The 21,209-nt window shown below is 61.1% G+C and overlaps 1 protein-coding gene across 14 annotated transcripts in view; it reads right to left on the bottom strand.

Moving 5' to 3' along the window:
- EXD3 (exonuclease 3'-5' domain containing 3) overlaps window positions 1-21,209 on the bottom strand; it is an 82,172-nt gene that overhangs the window by 38,614 nt on the left and 22,349 nt on the right. For 11 of the 14 annotated variants that reach the window (XR_016038512.1, XR_016038511.1, XM_055401260.2 and 8 more), the window contains exons 4-9: window positions 18,910-18,974; window positions 14,393-14,566; window positions 13,906-14,073; window positions 9,074-9,127; window positions 6,715-6,854; window positions 1,578-1,675 (exon numbers count right to left, since the gene is read on the bottom strand). Coding sequence is in view for 12 of the 14 variants with exons in the window: in XM_055401260.2 (XP_055257235.2) it covers window positions 1,578-1,675; window positions 6,715-6,854; window positions 9,074-9,127; window positions 13,906-14,073; window positions 14,393-14,566; window positions 18,910-18,974 (699 nt within the window). In the remaining 2 variants the exon portion in view is untranslated. The remainder of the gene's footprint in view (window positions 1-1,577; window positions 1,676-6,714; window positions 6,855-9,073; window positions 9,128-13,905; window positions 14,074-14,392; window positions 14,567-18,909; window positions 18,975-21,209) is intronic. The other 3 variants (XM_088840975.1, XM_088840976.1, XM_055401262.2) reach the window with 3 other exon arrangements.

Raw genomic sequence — 21,209 nt, 5'->3', positions numbered from 1 at the left:
CGGAGCGGGAGAGGACATCAGCAAACTGTGTATCGATAAGAGGCCAACAGCCAGGCTACGTAGAGAGCTCAGAACTTCGTAGCGGAAAAAGCCCAAATAATCTGAACTTAAAAAACAAGCAGAGGAACTAAAGAGACATTTTCCCAAGGGAGATACAGCGATGGCCAACAGGCCAAGAAAAGATGCTCAATATCCCTAATCTCCAGGGGAACGCAAGTTAAAACACAGAGGCGCCACCTCACACCTGTCAGAACCACATCAAAACCCACAAATGACAAATGCTGGTGAGGATGTGGGGAAAGGGGAGTCTTTGTGCTTTTTTTTCGGCTGCTCAGCCTACAGGGTCATCCTTCTACTATCAGGGATCAAACCTGTGCCTTCTGCGGTGGAAGTGCAGAGTCCTAACCACTGCACCACCAGGGAAGCCCCCTTGTGCTCTGCTGATGGGAAAGCAAATCACTGCAGCCACCATGGAAAACACTGCAGAGATTCCTCAAAAAAAATTTAAAAGTGGAACTACCATACGATCCAGCTATTCCACTTCTGGGTGCTTATTCACAGGCTATGGAACCAAAACCTCAAAGAGATATCTGCACCCCTACATTGACTGCAGCTTCATCCACAACAGCAGAGGCATGGAACACACCTGAGTGTTTACCCACAGGTGGACGCACAAAGGAGCTACACTATAAACACACAGCGGACTATTACTCGGCCTAGAAAAGCAAGGGTATTAGGGCACCTTATGGCAGTACATTTGGAACCATAAGTGAGACAAAGTCCCTGAAAAAACCCACAGCTGAGTCAAGAGTCTGCTTTCCATACGGAAGGGCAATCAAGATTCACAGGTCATTTCCACCAAACTTCTCAGGAAGAAAGAATTCCAACTTTACAAACACCCTTCGTGAAAAGAAAGGACATCCACTGTGTTTTCAGAGGCCAGCATCACCTTGTACACGAAGCCGGAAACAGACATCTCAGGAAGATGAAGTCTGAGTCCAGCTTCAGCTACGAACACAGATGCAAAGTCCTTTAAATTAAAGCAAAATTGGCAAGCCAGACCTGGTAGTGTAGATGGCAATGCAACCTGGCGGAAACTCGGCCATGGCGGACACGCGAGGATCACTTAACACTATGCAGTCAGTCAACGCAATCCACCACATTCACAGACCAAAAGGGGAAATGCATGGCATCTCCCGAAGAGGTGCAAAAAGAGGATCTAACACAACTCCACCTCCGTTTCTGATGAACACTCACAGACCGGAACTGAGAAGAACTTTCATGACCTCATGAAGTGAAGGTAAAGACACTGTCAGCAAGTCTGCTCCCCGGAGACACAGGACGAGGCTGCTGCGCTTGCCGTGGGGGAGGGGCGGAAATGCTGTGCAGGCTCAGCAGTCCTCACCCATGAGGCCCAGACTCCCCGAGGGCACCCCAGAAGGGCAGAGAGGCTGCTAAGGGTAGCAAGGGGACCAGAACAGACGCCGACCAGACCAAACGCTGGGGAGCAGTGGGCCCCGGAACCCCAGCAGCGCCCGCCCAGCTCCCGCCCCCAAGCGCGTGGGGGGCTCACTCACCGGGGTCCAGGCTGTACTGCTCCAGCAGCCGCAGCACCTGCCGGCCCAGGGCTCTGGGGCTCAGCCTCTCCAGTTTCAGGGTCGCCTGCGGGTACCGCCTGCGGGAGACACGCAGCTCTGGTCGGCAATGCTTTCTCTCAGCTGATGCATTTCAAGGTCTTAATTTTCATCAGCATCATACAAGTGCACAGTTCAAAAGCCAAGCCTTCCTACAAGGCTCAGAGGAGGGCAGCCCAACACAGCCCCCTGCTCAACAATTCTAAGATGGCGCAGATCTGCCCCGTGTTTCCAAGAACCACCTTGCACTGCGGCCTCTGGAGGATTCAGCTCTAGGCATTCTGTATGGAGGCCTCATCACGGAAGGCTCCCCTCCCCAGACAACGGCACCCTTGGTCCAGTTCGTTGGGCCACAGAATTAGCCACGCAAGTATGACTGGTGGTGAGTTAATGCTTGCTGGTCTGATTTCTGCCTGAGCCACCTGTCCTGAGGATGGAGTCACTCCCCTCCCCACCGCAAAGGGAATGGCCCCTCCCTGTCCAGGGCGCCCGCACCTCTCCTGCCTCCGGGCTGAGGCAAACTGCCTCTGCAGGCAGCTCCCAGGGCCGGACAGGGACCTGGGGGTGGTGCCCTTCAACTCACACTGGACTGGAGGACTGGTAGGTTGAAGCAGCACTCCCTTTGCACTGAGCGTTCGCTGCTTCAGGAACCCGGGGCCCGACGCCTGCTCCTTCTGAGGGCTCAAGGGTCTGGTCCCTGGTGTGGGTCTCTCTCCATCCTCTCAGGATTGTAGAGTGGATTCCTCCACATTTCCCTCTTTCTTTCTGGAATCCCCATTATTTGGATACTGGGTGTTCTTGACAGAATCTGTTGGCTTGTTTTTTTTTTAAAAAAAAACTTTCCTCTCTGATTTTCCTTCTTTGGAAAGGCTAGGAAGAATCTTCAGGTTTATCTTCCAAACGTTTTACTGAGAGTTCCAGTCCCATCTTTTCATCACGTTTCTATGGACAAGTCTGTTCTGAGTCCCGAAGGCACTCTTTGCACAGTTGTGGGGTTTATTCTGGACACGGAATCTCTCTGAAGGTCTCAATTACAGCTTTCATACTCATGAAGTGCTCTTGTACTTCCTCTGGGCTCCAGACAGGCTGGCCAGAGGTCGCTGAGCCCTGACTGGGTCCCTCTGCACAGGCAGCTTTTTGGGGTAGAAACTGACAAACTGACTCCAGAATCCATGTACTAATGCAGAGGGTCCAGAATAAGACAAGAACAACTTTGACAGAGAAGAAAAGCATGGGAGGCTCACGTGTGTGACTGTGGGCTGCTACAAGGCCACCGTGATTAAACAGGTGACACAGAGCAGTGGAACAGGCCAGAGACCCAATGGATGTGGGCACCTGATGGAGGCACGCGCACGTGCACAGCTGACGGACCCACACATGTGTGCAATCCTGAGACCCCAGCCCCAGCCACAAGCCCTAATCCTCTAATCGTCTCTGCAGTTTGGCCCCTTTTCCAGAACGTCGCGCAGCAGGAACCTCCTCTCACTGTGTAATCTTCATCTGCGTTTCCCCTGTGTCCTTTCATGACTTAATGGCACATGTCTGTCTAGCTGAACAGTATTCAGCTGTCTTGATGGACCACAGTTCACTTATCCCTCCAGCTACTGGGGGTTTCTCAGGTGGTGCTAGAGGTAAAGAACCTGCCTGCCAGCGCAGGAGATGTAAGAGATGCAGAATCCATCCCTGGGTTGGACAGGTCTCCTGGAGAAGGGCATGACAACCCACTCCAGTGGTCTTGCCTGGAGAAACCCATGCACAGAGGAGTCTGGTGGGCTACAGTCCATAGGGTTGCAAAGAGTCCGACACGACTGAAGTGACAGCACGCCCGATGTCAGCTACTGGAGGACAGCTTGGTTCCCTCCAGGCTTGACAACTGTGAATAGTGTTGCTGCGAGCACTCAAGCGCAGGTTTTCGTGTGGACAGGGGTTTTCAGTGCCTTTGGGTAAATACCAAGGCACATGATGGCTTGTCACAACACAAGAACGTGCTTAGTTTTGTAAGAAACCACCAAACTGTCCTGCAAAGTGGCCGCACTGTTTTGCATCCCCACCTGCGGTGGTGACAGTTTCTATTTCTCCACATCCTCGGTGGTGTCAGCTTCTGCCCATGCTAGCAGGGGTGCGTGGTGTCAGCTTCTGTCCATGCTAGCAGGGGTGCGTGGTGTCAGCTTCTGTCCATGCTAGCAGGGGTGCGTGGTGTCAGCTTCTGCCCATGCTAGCACGGGTGCGTGGTGTCAGCTTCTGCCCATGCTAGCAGGGGTGCGTGGTGTCAGCTTCTGCCCATGCTAGCAGGGGTGCGTGGTGTCAGCTTCTGCCCATGCTAGCAGGGGTGCGTGGTGTCAGCTTCTGCCCATGCTAGCAGGGGTGCGTGGTGTCAGCTTCTGCCCATGCTAGCAGGGGTGCGTGGTGTCAGCTTCTGTCCATGCTAGCAGGGGTGCGTGGTGTCAGCTTCTCTCCATGCTAGCAGGGGTGCGTGGTGTCAGCTTCTGCCCATGCTAGCAGGGGTGCATGGTGTCAGCTTCTGCCCATGCTAGCAGGGGTGCGTGGTGTCAGCTTCTGCCCATGCTAGCAGGGGTGCGTGGTGTCAGCTTCTGTCCATGCTAGCAGGGGTGCGTGGTGTCAGCTTCTCTCCATGCTAGCAGGGGTGCGTGGTGTCAGCTTCTGCCCATGCTAGCAGGGGTGCGTGGTGTCAGCTTCTGCCCATGCTAGCAGGGGTGCGTGGTGTCAGCTTCTGCCCATTCTAGCAGGAGTGCCGTGGTGTCAGCTTCTGTCCATACTAGCAGGGGTGCGTGGTGTCAGCTTCTGCCCATACTAGCAGGGGTGCGTGGTGTCAGCTTCTGCCCATTCTAGCAGGGGTGCGTGGTGTCAGCTTCTGCCCATTCTAACAGGGGTGCGTGGTGTCAGCTTCTGCCCATGCTAGCAGGGGTGCGTGGTGTCAGCTTCTGTCCATTCTAGCAGGGGTGCGTGGTGTCAGCTTCTGCCTATGCTAGCAGGGGTGCGTGGTGTCAGCTTCTGTCCATTCTAACAGGGGTGCGTGGTGTCAGCTTCTGCCCATGCTAGCAGGGGTGCGTGGTGTCAGCTTCTGCCCATTCTAACAGGGGTGCGTGGTGTCAGCTTCTGTCCATGCTATCAGGGGTGCGTGGTGTCAGCTTCTGCCCATTCTAACAGGGGTGCGTGGTGTCAGCTTCTGTCCATGCTAGCAGGGGTGCGTGGTGTCAGCTTCTGTCCATGCTAGCAGGGGTGCGTGGTGTCAGCTTCTGCCCATGCTAGCAGGGGTGCATGGTGTCAGCTTCTGCCCATTCTAACAGGGGTGCGTGGTGTCAGCTTCTGCCCATTCTAACAGGGGTGCGTGGTGTCAGCTTCTGTCCATGCTAGCAGGGGTGCGTGGTGTCAGCTTCTGTCCATGCTAGCAGGGGTGCGTGGTGTCAGCTTCTGCCCATGCTAGCAGGGGTGCATGGTGTCAGCTTCTGTCCATTCTAATAGGGGTGCGTGCTCATGATTCAATTTGCATTTCCCTGATGACATACGATGTACGGCATCTTCTCACGGGCTTATGCATCATCTGTGTATCTTCTCTGGTGAGGTGACTATTTGGGTCTTTGGTCCATCTTTTAAATCAGGTTGGTTGTTTTCTTACTGCTGACTTTTAAGAGAACTTTCTGTATTTTTGGATAACAGTCTTTTATCAGATGCGAATTTGCTAATATTATCTCACATTCTGAGCTTGTATATTCATTTCTCTTGATTAACACTTAAACATGTCAACTGTTTCGATTGATCCATTTTTTTTTTTTTTAGTATTTTTGCATCTGTGCTCATGAGATGCACTGGACTGTAACTTTTCTTTCTCCTAATGTCCTTTTCAGGTTTTAGTACTAAGGCTTAAACTAGCTGATAAAACATGCTGGGATGCACTCTTTCTTATTATAGACTCTGAAAGAATTTTTGCAAGACTGGTTCTGTCTCTTCCTCAAACGTCTGCAGGGATTCACTGGTGAAGCCTTCTGAGCCTAAAGGCTCATCACGTTTGCAGATACAGGGCGCTGTGCTCTGTTGCCATCTTTCATGCTCTGTACTGTTCTCATGCTTAGTCTGTTCCCCAAGGAGCCCTAGTTTCTTTTAGTGGAGAATGGTCTCTAGAAGCCAAGATCTCATTGCTGGATGTGCTCATTCCTACAGGGTGTCACTGCTTCTGAACCCTTTCAGGGCACAGAATGAGAACATCTTTTAAAAAATCATTAACTGGAGCTGATATCTGCAGTTAAATCTAACCCTGAGACCCTCCCACTCTGCCTGCATCTCCCTTCCTCCCCGTCTGCACATGCTTACTGCTCCACCTGCTTCTCTCTCCTTTCTAACACAAACGGAGAGCAACAGCAGCCACGCGCCGTGTGCCTGGCCTGCTGCCTCTTCTGTCCCATAGGAGCTGAAGTCACCGCAGCCCCTAGAGACAGAATCAGCCCCATTTCATGGATGAGAAAACACACCCAGAAATGGGAGTGACTTGCCCACGGCTCCAGGGGAGGGAGGGTCCTGGGAGATCTGCCACCAGAGCCCAAGGCCTGACTCTCAAGTGAGACAGTCAGGGCCGGGTGGTGCCAGGACAGGGCACCCAGACGTGGGACCAATGCTGCCGCCTGCTGACGGACAGGTGCCCAGGGAGCCTGGGCAGCCTCAGCACCACTTCCCCTCACCCACCCCCAGGGAGGTGGAAGGAAGCCCTTCTTCCAGATGCCCATGCATAGGTGACACCCTGTGTCTCTCTCACACACACACACATGTGCAGGCACATGCACACACACACACGTGGGCTCCCTGCTGGCATGCTGCCTTTTCTCTGTAACTGCCGGTACTCCACGCAGATTAATTAGATGAAGGAACGAAGGAGCCAGCACCTGGATAAGAGGTACAATCTCAGGACTGTGTGACCAAAGGGCCCCCAGGGAGAATTATTTCTGTCTGACTTAGGCCCTGGCTCCAGAAGCCAGCCCCTTGCTGACTGGCTGGGACGCAGGTAGGTGAGGGCGGGCAGGGTGTGTGGTGGCTCCCCCACCCCCACCCTGGGCCCCATGGAGCTCACCTGGCGACGACCCTGATGTCAAAGCCGGGCTGGCACCAGGAGTCCATGAGGGCCAGCAGCCTCCGCTGGAGGTGGGGCAAGCTGTCCACGTAGCGCTCTACGAGGCCCACCTTGTCCTGCAGGAGCAGGGGCACACACATCTGCGGGGAGACACCCCCTCAGGCTGCAGCTCTGTTGCAGCCAAGACCCAGACTCACCTTCAGCCTAGCACAGGGAGTGGCCAGGGCATCAGTGCCAAAGGGCCCAGAGGCTGGTCTGTGCAACTCGCCTCTCCTGGGGAGCTCAAGGGCCCAGCCGTGTGTTTCAAGGCCTCGTGAAGGCCCAGCCCCTGCTCCTAGTTGTGCCCCGTGCCTGGGCCCCTGCACACACAAGCACACACATCCATGTGTGTACACCCCCCACCCCAGTGCACGCACACACAAGCACACACATCCATGTGTGTACACACACCCCCCAGTGCACGCATACACAAGCACACACATCCATGTGTACACACCCTCCCAGTGCACGCACACACACACATCCATGTGTGTACACACACCCCAGTGCACGCACACACACACACACATCCATGTGTGTATACACCCTCCCCAGTGCACGCACACACACACACATCCATGTGTGTACACACACACCCCAGTGCATGCACACACACACACATCCATGTGTGTACACACATCCCAGTGCACGCACACACACATCCATGTGTGTACACACACACCTCAGTGCACGCACACACACACATCCATGTGTGTACATACCCTCCCCAGTGCATGCACACACACACACATCCATGTGTGTACACACACACCCCAGTGTGCACGCACACAAAGACGCACATCCATGTGTGTACACACACCCCCCAGTGCACGCACACACAAGCACACACATCCATGTGTGTACACACACACCCCAGTGTGCACACACACACACATCCATGTGTGTACACACATACTTCAGCGCACACACACACACATCCATGTGTGTACACACCCTCCCCAGTGCACACACACACACAAGCACACACATCCATGTGTGTACACACACACCTCAGTGCATGCACACACAAGCACACACATCCATGTGTGTACACACACACCCCAGTGCACACACACACACACATCCATGTGTGTACACACACACCCCAGTGCACACACACACACACATCCATGTGTGTACACACACACTTCAGTGCACACACACACAAGCACACACATCCATGTGTGTACACACACCCCAGTGCGCACACACACACACACATCCATGTGTGTACACACATACTTCAGCGCACACACACACACATCCATGTGTGTACACACCCTCCCCAGTGCACACACACACACAAGCACACACATCCATGTGTGTACACACACACCTCAGTGCATGCACACACAAGCACACACATCCATGTGTGTACACACACACCCCAGTGCACACACACACACACAAGCACACACATCCATGTGTGTACACACACACCCCAGTGCGCACGCACACATGTGCACATCCCCCCACCCATGTGTGCACACACACATCCATGCATACACATGTCCAAGTACACACACAGATACCCATGCGTGTACACACACATCCATGCTCACACACACACAGGCACACACAGGCCCTGCTGCTCCTTAGGCCATCCTTGGGGGGCTCATCTCCACCATGAAGAAGATTAGAGTCTTAAACAGGCCTGGGGGTTCCTGGGGGGGCCCTGCTATTCCCGAGCTGGTGGGTGGGCTGTGGGCTGGGGAGGAGGAGCAGGGTGGAGATTCAACTACCAGCCACGGCCCTGGTGGCCCAGAAATGCCTGTCGTGTCAAGATGGCACCAGCACATGGCCTGGTGCACGCTTGCAAGACCCCCTAAGCTGTCCAAGCCCCTGGGAGGCCCTGGCCATGGTATTGGGCCTTGGGAGATACTGGCCACTCCCCTTGAAAGAACCAGATCTCAAAAGGTCCCCTCCCAGTGGCCCCCACAGAAGTCTCCTCACCTGCTCTCCCCTCCCTCATGTAGGTCAGGCTGTCTGGAGACCAGACAGGACACGGACCCATCTGCCAGGCCAGGGCTCCAGGTGCGCGGTCCTCATGGGAGGACCTGAGCAGCGTTCAGGCCGCCCCAGAGCAGAAGACGGCTTGGCACGCCCCTAAGTGACTGGCCGCTTTGTGAGCATGCTCACAGGCACTCACTGGCCCCTCTCTGCCCTCCTCACATAATCAGGTGGTCACATGTGACCCCTGCCCTCCAGCACCTCAGCTCCACCTGTGCGAACAAAGCCCACAGCTCAGTGGTGGGGCCCTCCCTAAACCATGCTCCTGGAGGCCTGGACATGATCTGATCTACGTGAGAAAGACTCTCACCTTCTCAACGTCGAGATCCGCCTGCAGCTGCAGCTTTGTGCCCAGCATGATGGCCTGGGAAACACAGAGGGCCTGGATTACACGGGGCCCAGGGGGACAGGCAGTGCCTGTGTGCAGAGGAGTGTGTACAGGGGGCTCCCACCCTTCCCCACGGCCCCCAGTTGCCTCTGGTCACTGCAGGGACAGCCACTGGGCCTGTTCAGTTCCAGCCAAATGGCCTCAGGCCGAGGGGCCTGGAACCAGGAAGCGTCCCGGTCCACAAGCCCCTGTGCCACGCCAGGCTCCATGTGTGCTGTGGGGTGGCTGGAACGACCCCTGTGTCCCCACTTACCCAGCTAGGGTTCAGCGCAGATGGGGCCTTGAGGTGCTTGCTGGGCAGGGGGCCTGGGTCAGGAGGTGCTGATGACAGGGTGGAGCACACAGCCTGCCAGGGTGTGGGCTGCTCTCCCCCTCCTGCCAGGAGCCCCACCGGCCCTGGAATGTGCTGGGCAGTCATTCACGGTACCCCCGGGGAGGGCTGGTGGGGCTCTGTGTGCTCTGGACGCCTGAGGGACTGCAGCCCTGACCTGCGGGGCTCCTCCAGACCTCTGAGCGCTTTCCACAAGCCACAGAGTGTGCCCCAAAGCCTCAGAGTCTGTCGGATGGAGCGGGCTGACCCCAGGTCCAGGGCGGCGGGCCGGGTGGTCGGTGCCTCGGGGGCATGCAGAGAGCTGCCCTCGGATCCATAGAGCAAGCGGCTCTGAAGCCACGGGCTCGCAGGCAGCCCCTCGGATGCGGCAGGGTGCGCGCTGTGCGGTCTGCCCCGTCCTGGGCGTGCGACCCTCCCCGGACTCGGCAAAGACTGGGCGGCCCTGAGCGCCCGCACGTAGCGCAGGCCTCACTGCTATTAATAATTTCCATACATCGCGCTCCCATTATGAGCAAAAATAACTGGCCAGGCGGCCCGGCCCCGCCCCCCGCAGCTCACAGAAAGGCCCAAAATAGCGGCCTGGGAAAGGCAGCTCCCGCAGAGGCCGGGATCGAGGGGCGGGGGGCGGGGCTGGGGGCCTCTCCCTGCGCAGCGCTGACCCGGTGCCCCGCGGCCTGGCCGGAGTCCAGAAGCTCAGTCTCGGCCAGGCCCCGGGGGGCCCAGGGCCAGGGGAGAGGGGTGCAGGGCTTGAGGGAGGGGGAAAGGCAAAAATGGGGGAGGTGGTGGGCCAGGGAAGGGGAAGCAGGCCTGGGGGCGGGGCCAGGTGCCCGCACGTGGGCTCCTTCCCCAGGCGTCCCTGCAGCCTCACTGGATGCTCTGACCTCTTCTGGGGAGGAGACCCTCAGGAAGTTGAGGGGGCTCTGGAACTCGCCCAGGAAGGCCGGAGTGCACACGCTGGGCACCCCACGTTCAGATCCCGGGCCGTTAGAGCCCCGCCACCAGTGTCTCGGCTTCCAGGCTCCCACAGGGCCAGCATCTGGACCCTGATCGGTCAGGCCAGGCCGCGTTGGAGAAGGGCCGCAGGCGGCAGGACTGGGGACCTGGGACCCTCCCGCGCTCCAGGCCAGGCCCCGGGCAGTGGCCCTGGAGAGGATGGCAGAGGCAGCAAGGGGAGCCCCTGAGTCCTCACCACTCTCCTCGGGCTGGGCCTCCACCACCCGAGGGTCCGGCTTCTCAGCAGGCCACCCCCATCCAAGAACTCCTCTGAGCCCCAGAGCCGGCCTCACACTGGAGGGGCAGCCTAGGGTGATAGCTGGGGTCCTGGTCCGGTGGGGGCAAGGGCAGGCCAGGCACTGCCCCTCAGAGCAGCGGGAGGGTGGCCTGCAGAGTCCGCCCGCCCCAGGCCCTTCTCCGTTGGCCACAGCCCCCTTCCCTCCCTCGTTTCTCTCCTCCTCCTTCCCTCCCCTTCCCAGGAGACAGCAAGGCCCAGGGGCCCACTGGGCCCACCTGGCCTGGATGGCTCACACACTGCTCTGCAGTCAGCGCCCTGGTCTGTGGTGCCCACTGGCAGGGCGGGGTGTGGGGGCCGCGGCGGGGGGCAGGCAGTGCTCAGAGTCTGGCCCCACACCCCCAGGTGTGTGGTCAGGCCCGCCTGTGAGGGGTGCACACCCCTTGGCACAGGATGAGGCCCCCGAGGGTCTGGGTGCCCTTCTCTTCTGCCTGCTTCCCCCACGGCAGCCAGCCCCTGACCAGGGCCGCCAGAGCTCTCTGTGCACCCAGGCTGCCCTCTTTCGGCCAGGCGGCCTGCGTGGACACGAGGGTGTGGCCAGAGCACCAGGGCTGGAAGGCCGTGGACTCCCCCAGGGCCTGGCTGAGAAGGGTCCTCTCTGCCCCCCAGCCCTGGGAGGTCTGTGGCCTGGAGGCTGTGGGGGGCACAGGTCGAAGGGGGGGCCGTGTAGCCTTACTCAGACACGGGAGGGTGCCCTGATGGCACTGCCCAGCCGCCATGGTCACTGGGGGGAGGGCTGGCAGCAGAACCATCTCCTCCAGGAAGCCCCACCTTGCTTCTGTTGGGCCAGGCTGCTCATGGCTCACCCGTCACCCGGGCCCTGAGGGTGGGGGAATCGCTTGGGAGCCCAGGGGCCTGGGACCTGCCCCAGACCAGGCTGGGCAGCCATAGTGGGAGGAGGGCAGGGGACGAGACCAGGGCTGGGCCACCCGGCACCTTGCCGGCATCACTGACCTCAGCCCAGGAGGCCAAGAGCTGGCCACTGAGAAGAGGGCTGCCCTGGGCTGGGTCAGGGTGGGGCCATGGGAACCAGCTCAGGCCTCAGAACTGCGGCTTTGGTGAAAAGTAACTAAGAGCAGAGGGGCTGGGGCAGTGACAGCGGGAAGGGCAGGCACGCCGGACCCTGACAGGCCAGCAGGGGCTGGGCAGACGCTGGACCCCAGAACCGACCTGCCTCCCACCTCCACTGCTTGCCGTGGCCTGTCGCCAAGGGACCTTTTCTTTTTGGTTTTTTTTTAAAGCAAAGCTATCTTTTTTACCTTGATAAGCTGTTTAAAAAACGTAAATAAAATAACTCAGCAGACAAAAGCGGGCATTCACGCGGCCGGAGCCCGCCGCCCTCGACATGAAATATCGCAGCACATGAAGCCGTGAGTCCCCGCTAATCCGAGCGGACAGGCCTGAAGGCGGCCCCTCGGCGGCGCGGCGCGGGCACTGGAGCGTGCACCGCCTGCCGGGCCGGCCCGCTCGGGACAAAGGCCTTTCTTCGCACGAGGGGCCTGCGCCGGACAAGAGCGCTCTTTGTGTGCCAGTCCTGCCTCGGAGCTCGAGGGAGGCGCATTCAGCAGTCCAGACGCTCTTTGAAAGGCCGGAGTGTAACAGGAGACGCGACACACCAGCCTGCCTCTTTCCCCGCGGCCCGGCCGCCAGGCTGGCCCCGCACCGCCGCGTTGTGCCCGCGCGTCCTCGTCCTCCGCCCGCCGCCCGGGGCGCGCCTCCGTTCCAAGGAGCCTCCCTGTCGGGGCGCGGGGTGGGCCTGGGACCTCCCGAACGCCGGCAGCACCGTCCCCCGGTGTGTGGGCTTGTCTCCGGGCCCCACGAGGCAGCGGTGGAGGCGAGCCCTGAGCGGGCTCTGGACCCTTGGACGCTGGACTCATCTCCCGGGGAGAGGGCCCCTCTGGACCGGCGCCTGCACCTCAGGTGCAGCGGCCGCTCGATCTCAGCCAGGCGCCCGGCCCCGCCCCGCGCCGCTCATCCCGCCTCCGCCCCGCCCACCAACCCCGCGGGTAGTCATCGCCAGGGCACCCGCTGCCCAGGGACACCAAGAGCACGGCCTCAGGTCTCCCTCTTCATCTCGGAACTTCTGGGCTTAAATGAGAACCAGCTCTGCTCACAGAGGAATCAGCAAAACCACCGAGCTTCCAAAAGCCCCCTGAGTCCTCCCAGAGGCCCCCGCTACTAAGCCCACACCCCCGGAGCCAGCCCTACCTCCTACAGGGGAGCAAAACACCCGCCCTCTGCGCCCCAGCCACACGCCTCACGCACACTGGGAGCTCCTGACCCGATGGATGCGGCTGGGAGTCTGGGCCCACGCCGGCCTGACGCCCCACACCCGATCTTCTAAAAAGGATGCGTGTTGTGCTAGGGCTGGTTCCCAGCGGGGTTGGGGGGCTGGGGCTGGCAGGATGGTGACAGCAGGGATCTGGCAGGGCCCGAGGGAGTCTGTCCCTCACAGGGTCCCCACCATCCCCCCGACCCAGTCCAGAGTGGCCCAGCAAACAGGCACGGGTGGACCCCACCCCGAGTGCAGGCCCCTGGCTCCAAGGCAGACCCCCTATAGACACCTGCACACCCAGGCCCAGAAGCAAAGTGGCCAGTCATCCAGCCCATTGTGGCCACGGCCGTGGCTGTAGGGAGGGCCTGTCCTCAAGCAACGGGGCCTTGGCTCCTGCCTGCGGGCGCCCTGCCTCCAGGTTGTGCCAACAGGGGCTGGGTGAGCAGGGGTGAGTCTGGGCAGGGGCAGGAGGAGAGAGCAGGCCCAGGGTCTGGCCTGGGCCCTGGGGTGGCCTGGGTGGGCAGAGGCTGTGGCGAGCTTCTCCCATCCCCGCACCCTGCCCCTGCCCACACCTGGGAAGGAAGGATCCTGGCACATACTGTAGACCAGGCAGGGTGTGGAGGGCTGTGCCCAGACCTCTCAGCTGGTCAGTGTGAGGGGCACCCAGGACCCCAAGCCAGGCATGAACCTGGGCTGGTCCGGGCTGGCTGGTCCCCTGCACCTCAGAACTGCGGCCCCTGCACAGCCCCCACAGTGAAGGGGACGTTTCCAGAGTGGGCGTCTCGCGCCAGACCACTGACCCACACGGGGGCCCGGCCCGTGGAAGAGAGGCCCAGAGCCGCAGGGAAGGGCTCGCGCACCTCTTTGAACTTGCCCTCCTGGTGCAGCCGGTGAATGTGAGCCAGCACGGGGCTCCGGTCTGCGTCCTGAAGCTGGAAGATGCTGACCAGCGGCTCCACAAGACTGGGGGGGCCCGCGGTGAGGAGCCGGACTGCACGGGCCTGCAGCGGCTTCAGTGCTGGGCCACCCTGGAAGCCCCAGACCCAACCTCAGTGGAGGCGGCAGCTGTGGCTGGGGTCTTGAGGCCAGGGTGGACCTGGTGCGGGGCGGCCAGCTCCTGTAGCCTCAGGCTGGTGGGTGGACGTTGCGGGTGGGAAGGGGGACAGGCGAGGGAGTCGAGGCTGCCTGGCATGCACCTGTCAGGGGCCCAGTGACCCACCCACCGTCGGTGACCCCCATGGGCTGCCGGGGCTGGGTCAGGTAGACGTGGGGCCCCATGTGGAGGGCTGGACGGGGTGAGAAGGGGTGCGACTTGGGAACAGGCCGTGGGCCGAGGGCGGGGCTCACCTGGGCGGGCCCTGGGCGTGGATGTGCCTGCAGCCAGCGCTCCAGCTCACGGGCCACCCAGGCCTCCAGCGAGGGGCCCCGCCCCCCACAGCCCTGACTGGCATCCATAATGTCCAGCAGAGTGGCGAGCGGGTCGTCCAGGGTGGCAAACCCCTTCCAGGCTTCCTCCCGGAGCTGTGGAGATGCAAGGCCCCACTGTGGTGAGTCTTCACTGCCAGCCCTCCCACCAGAACACAGCTGCCCCACCTTCCCCAGCTGCACCGGGGCTGGGCACAGGGACCGTCCAGGTGGATGGTCCTGCCAAGGCCAGGCTTGATCCCCAGGCCAGAAGCTTGGTGGCACCCCTCTGCGCCTTGACCACCTGCGTGGCATGCATGGGACGTGGCGGTGGGCCTAACAAATGACAGAAAGCAGAAAAATGGAAAGAAAAACCCAAACTGAAAAGCACCTTTTGTTTGCTTCTCTAGAGACACGTAAGAGCTGACCGATCGAGACGAGCAGAGGTGTGTCTCTGCCACCCACGTCCAGGGGAGCAGCGAGCATCACGGTGTCCTTCACGTGGCCAGAGGGCCCTGGGCACGGCCAGCCCCTCACCTCCAGCCCCATAGAGGGTGTGCAGGCAGCCATGGGCCAGGGCAGGGGCTGGAGGAAGAGACCCCACCCCCCGCTCAAGGCCCCAAAGAAGAAAGGCTTTTCCCAGGAAGCCCCATCCTGGGACCGGGGTGTCAGGGCACTGAGTTGCAGAGCATCGCCGGGAGGGAGGCTGCCTCGAGGACCCTGCGAGCCCATGGAGGCCCCCCGCAGAGATCGGCAGAGCACAGGGCCACCTCTTCCCTCTGAGGTGTCCGGTTTCCCCCTGGAGGGACTCTCCCGTGCCAACCTGCAGAGGCCTGGGAAGGGCACGGGAGGCGGCGCATCCTCTGGAGGTCAGGCCCTGCTCCTTGGCCGGCCCGGGGCTCTGCCCTCGACAGCTGGGGTCAGCTCGCTCACCCTCCCCTGAAAAGCCCTGCAGAGCAGCGGCTTCCAGGGCCCCCATCCTGCTGCTGCTAGACACAGGGCCCTCAATCTAAAGCACCCAGAGAAGGGGTCGGGGGAGAGACACTGCTTCACACCCGAAACAGAAATGGCCGGGCACCTTCCCCAAGACCACAAGGAGTAGGCAGTCCCCCGCAAACTTCCCTAAGACCACTAAGGAGTGGGCAGTCCCCCCCAAACTTCCCCGAGGCCCCCGAGGAGTGGGCAGTCCCCCCACCTTCCCCGAGACCCTGGAGGAGCGGGCAATCCCCCTGCACCTTCTCTGAGACCTCCAAGGAGCGGGCAGACCCCCCCACCTTCCCTGAGACCGTCGTGGACACGGCCATCGCCCGGCCAGGTGCCGAGACAGGAGCTGCACCCTGGGGGTCTGCAGGTCCTGCTCCTGCCGTGCAATCATGGAGAGCCTTGGGACGCCCGGATCTGCTCTGGTGTGGCCCAGAAAGCGCAGACCTCCCCGAAGCCCCATGAGCTCCCCAGGGCCCTGCTGACAAAGCCCAAATCTCAGCTCCCCCGCCATATGACTGAGCAGTGGAGATGCGGTCATCAGTGAGGCCACGGGCCCCACTGTCCTCTGACGCTCTGACCTGGGAAAGCGTTCTTTAGGCCCAAGGCCTCCGGCGTTATCCCCTTCCTATCTGTGTGAGCCTTTCCTGCACAGACACCTCTGCCGTGCTCAGCCCGGGGCTCAAGGGCCACCGTCGGGTGGCAGGTCTCAGCAGGGGAATGGCCGTGGCCCCACCCCAGGCGGGCTCCTCAGGATGCTCCTGGAGCGACATCCACTCACATCCTTGTGACTTTAAACCGTTGTTCTCCGGCCACTCAGCAGGGCTCTCAAGAACAAAACGCGGACTCTCCCTTGAGGATCGGGTGAACGCTGTCTGTGAAGACCCCAGGGACAGGTCTGCGCGGCACCAGCGAGCACAGGGGAGACCCCGGGCTGCCTTGGGGCCCCCCGGGATGTTTGCACGTGTGCTCAGGAGGTCAGTCCTGGGGACGCATCCGGGCCTGGCCCTTGGCCACCAGAAAGGATGAGCTGCAGTGAGATGAGCTCCCGTGAAAACTGCAGGACTCACAAAGAACACCCACGGGGAGTGACGACCGCCGCGGGGCAATCAAAGCTCGAAGAGTAAAGGACGACAAGATACCAGCTTGGGAATGAACACAAAACAAACACGTCTGAAATTATGAGAAAGAAGAGCAATCAGCCCCGAGTGAAGGATAAGACACAGAGGCCCTAAGCTGAGGCCGTGGCTGTGGGGGGATCTCACACACCAGCCCCGCCGTCCCCGGCCACGCAGCCCCTCGGCTTGGGCTCACGTCCAGCCCCTCGCCCCGCTCCCGGGTGTGCTGGGCACAGCATCCACGCCGACGGCCCTTTAGGCCCGGCTTTGAGGCCCCGGCTGACCCTTCCCTCCCTCCTTCCCGCCTTCTGGCCCCCCTCCCCCTCCTGACCCCCACCCAGCTGGGACCTGGGCACAGCCCCTCCTTCCTACCCACATTCAGGTCTGAAGGTACAGCCCCCCAACTGCAGCAGGCTTGGGCCAGAGCCCAGAGGACCTGTTAGCACAGCCGGGTTTCTGCCCCGTGGGGCTGGGGTATGCCCAGGGGTAAGCGTTCCCAACAGTCTCCAGGGTGCGGGCCTGGGCCCCACGTGGGGAGCACCACCCTCCCCTGCCTGTCCCCACTCCAGTTCCCCTTTGGAGGCTCTCAGACCCCCTGCCTGGCCCCCACCTTCCCCCAGGCCTCAGCGTTGCCCCTCCTTTGCCTGTCCCTCCAGTCCTGGCTGATCCCCTCTGAAAGGCTAGACCACAGACCCCGCTGCGTCCCAGTTCTTTCCTCACAGGGCAAAGATCCCAGGAGTCCTGCAGGGTCAGCCCCGTGACCCCCTCCTGTCCTGAGGCCCCTGCCCTGGGCTGCACTGGCCTCCAGGGCCCTCTGCTTGTCTGACCCCCCTGGGGCTCAGCCACTATACCTCCCGCCGCCGCCCTGGAGGCCGGGGGGCAACATCCCCCACACCCTCCCAGCCCAGTCCAGGCATCCACCCCAAGCCTCAAGGCCCCGCAGGGACCCCACCCCCACCTTGCCACTGGGCCTCAGGCCTTACACGTGTCTGACGACAACTGGGCAGCGTGTGCTGGCCACAAGCAGGGGTCTAGGGTGAGCTCTGGGGCATGGACATGTGTTCTCTCCTGGTGGGACACCAGCCCCAAATAGGGAACTCAGAGCATTTACACAAACGACCACAGAACAAGCCCGGCCCCCACAGAAGCCAGAGCATGGACCAGGTGCCTTCCCAGCCAGGAACACGGGCCAACGGATATCAACACACGGCCCCGCGTCTCTCTGGAAATGAACACGCTGGTCAAGGAGACACCGTGAAAATCAGACAGCAGGAAGGCCGACGGACTCTAAGACATGAAACAAGGACTACAGATTCAGGCAGAGGTGGGGAGGGAGAGGCGGCATTGGCAACAGAGGCGCCTGGGCCCAGTGCTTGGGCGTCCAGCGGCCGGAGGCGGAAATCAGTCCTGGGAGAGGGGCGGGGGCAGGGGCTGTGCTGCCCTCTGGGTCACGGAACCGGAGGGGCCTCGGCCCAAACCGTGCTGACGCACAGGAAGCGGACACTCCCCTGGGAAATAGGTCTGGAAGTGGAAACTCTGCCCAAGTCGCCCCAGGGAGGCCTGGGTTTCACGGGCACATTCCCAGTGGGAAGGCCTCACAGCCCTGCGGCCCAGCTTCCTGAGTCGCTCTCAAAGCCACAGGAACGGAATCGGGAAATCAAGAAGCTTCTGGCTTTTGCAGAAGCACTGGATTTCTCAGCTAACAACCAGAGCCGGCTGTTCACAGGCCTACACAGGTCGGGGGAGGCGGTAGGCAGCTAACTGCCCGAGGCCATGCAGCTCAGACCCGCAGGGGCTTGTCCAGACAGAAGGCTACCTCGTGCCCTGGGAAGCCCCGTGAGCTTCTCCGGCTCACAGACAGGCCTCCCCTGCAGGCCCGTGGCCTTCCTGGAGCTCACTAGCCCTGGGGTCACGGGGTCCGTGGTGGGTGGGGGTGGGGAGGTCAGGCTGGCCCGAGAGGATGGGCCCCTCCAGCCAAACATGGCTCCCGCGCCCGGGGACCAGGGCAGCTTCACTCCTTAGGGCCTCGAGGGAGCTTGGCGCAGGGCGGAGCGGCTGACGGCCAATGCCGGCGCCACCTGGGGCTGAGGCAGAGCTGCCGTCCTGCAGGGCCTCCATGGGACCCGGTGTGCAGGGCCCAGTGCCCATGGAAGACCCTGGCTGCCTGCTGGGTAGCCCACAAGCGGCTGTCCTCCGGGCCTTCCGGCAGAGGCAGCAGAGCGCGAGGCCTGCCAGACGCTCCCTGATGCCTGCAGGCTGGTGGTGGGTATTGCCCTTGCCTCCTACTCCGTGTGTCCAACAGGCCTGGTCTCCCAGCCCCAACCCCACGTGACCCGCAGAACATTCGACAAGGCAGCTCACCTGTCGCAGCTCCCGAGTGGACCACAGCGTCTGCAGGGTCTTCAGGAACAGGTGCAGGTCCTGGCCTGGGGGACAAGGCAGGGCAGTGGAGAGGCTGCGTGTGGCGGGGAGCATGGCCCGCGGCCGCTCCTTTGGGCTGGCCTGCTCCCCAGGCAGGGGGGCTTCCCGCAGTGCCCACTGGGGGGCTTCCAGCTCAGCTCAGGGAGCCTGGATTCGCATTCCCGCCGCAGTGGGCCCCTGGCCCGTGTGAGCGGGGAGGCCTGCGGCACTGACCCGGCCAGGGCACTACCCCATCCATGGCCGCTATCTGCCACTGGCCCGCCGAGGCCCAGCGTGGCCCCGGCCTCTGCCTCCCCGTCTTCCCTCTGCCCTGTCCTGTCCTGTCCCTGGTGAGTCCCATCCAGGCCCGAGCCCCGAAGCTTCCCTGACCCCTGCTGCAGAGCGGGCGTGGGGTCTTGGAGTGGGTGCCTGCTCAGTCTAGTGCTGCCCGGGGCGGCGGGGGTCCGGGTCACCCTCAAACTGGAAGAGTCGGTGCCCTCAGGCCAGGTCCGAGGTTAGGGCCAAGGAGGGCCAGCTGTCCAGGAAAGGTCACCGCTGCCTGCTCTGGGCTTGGGAAAGGAAGCCGCTTCTGAGGCCAGGGCCTGGGGACCAGCTCTGAGCTGCCCGTGGCCACCAGCGCCCCCTGGCTGCCTGCCTGCTGGGCCTCTCCCTCACCCTCTGCCCTGCAGGCAGGTTTCCCTCACCCCAGCCCACCAGCCTCCGCGGCACCTCCCCCCACCCCACCCCACCTCCATCCCCCTGCCCCAGCCGGAGCCTGCAGGCCCAGCCCAGCTTGCCTCACAAGTTCTGCTGCACAGGTGTGGGGCTGTCACCTGGCCAGCCCACCCCGAGAAGCTGCGGACAAACCTGGTTCCTTCCCATCAGGGGCTGTGGCCCAGAGCCTGGGGAGGGTGGGAGTGAGACCTGCCAGCGGGGACGGGGCTGTGGGGGGCCTCCGCCCCAGTCCAGGTGGGAGGAGCACCTGGCCCTTAGCCAGGATCACAGGGTCAGACTCAGGACCGTGGGTCCACACCCGGAGGGGCAGGAGCCCAGGCGGCCGCACCTACAGGGCCACTCCAGAGTCAAAGGGCAAAGGGCAGCAGCCCCTCCGCAGGGAGCCGGACAGACCAACGGAAAGATGGGAGACGCTAGCCACGGGCCCTGAGGACGCGGGCTCGCAGAGAGGACGGGGGCCGGGGACCCAGAGGCCACAGGAGGGTCTGTCCCAGAAGGCGAGGCTGGCTGACAACTGAAGGCGCATCCGCCCTGCGCACGCTGCAGGACAGCAGGAGAGCCACCGGACCCTCTCCCCGGACGCACAGTGTCTCACGCAACTGTGATAATTCATGAAGAGTAGTTCTAGTTACAGAAGAAGGTATAACCCAGCAAAGTAGGAAGAGAAGCAACGTCCCTGTGCAGACAAAAGGTGTCTATAAAAACCCTCAGCAAACAGAGGCCTCGGGGATGAAAACGTCCCCTGAAACGGAAACACTAGGAGGAGCCCGCTGTCCACGTGACATGGTGTGGGGTAATGCCAGTGCAGAGCAAACAGAAGGAAACTGTAAGGCCATAGAACTTAGAGGAAACAATTAAAACATCAGCACTCAGATAAATATACTCTGCTCCCTTCAGACAATGGAATATTACACAGCATGAACCACACGAGCTCTCAAGCTATGAGAAGAAATGGAGGGAACTTGAATACAAACTACTAAGGGAGCCTCTGAACACAGTGTGATTCTAACTCTGTGAGATGCTCTATCTGATGGGGGACAGTGTCTAAGGGGGAACAGTGTGTGATGGGGGATGGTGTGTGACGGGGGCAGTGTGTGTGACGGGGGCTGTGTGTGATGGGGGACTGTGTCTATGGGGGACTGTGTGATGGGGGGACTGTGTCTATGGGGGGACTGTGTGTGATGGGGGGCTGTGTGTGATGGGGGACTGTATCTATGGGTGGACTCTGTGTGATGGGGGACTGTGTCTATGGGGGGACTGTATCTATGGGGGGACTGCGTCTGATGGGGGCTGTGTGTGATGGGGGCTGTGTGTGATGGGGGACTGTGTGATGGGGGCTGTGTGTGATGGGGAACTGTGTCTATGGGTGGACTCTGTGTGATGGGGGACTGTGTCTATGGGTGGACTCTGTGTGATGGGGGACTGTGTCTATGGGGGGACTGCATCTGATGGGGGCTGTGTGTGATGGGGGCTGTGTGTGATGAGGGACTGTGTGATGGGGGGACTGTGTCTATGGGTGGACTCTG

The sequence above is a fragment of the Moschus berezovskii genome, chromosome 11 (genome assembly GCF_049115385.1).
Source record: "Moschus berezovskii isolate FMDL1 chromosome 11, NW_MosBer_1.0, whole genome shotgun sequence".
Classification (NCBI taxonomy): Eukaryota; Metazoa; Chordata; class Mammalia; order Artiodactyla; family Moschidae; genus Moschus; species Moschus berezovskii.
The sequence above is the reverse complement of the archived record's forward strand: the minus strand, read 5'-3'. Positions and strand labels throughout refer to the sequence as shown.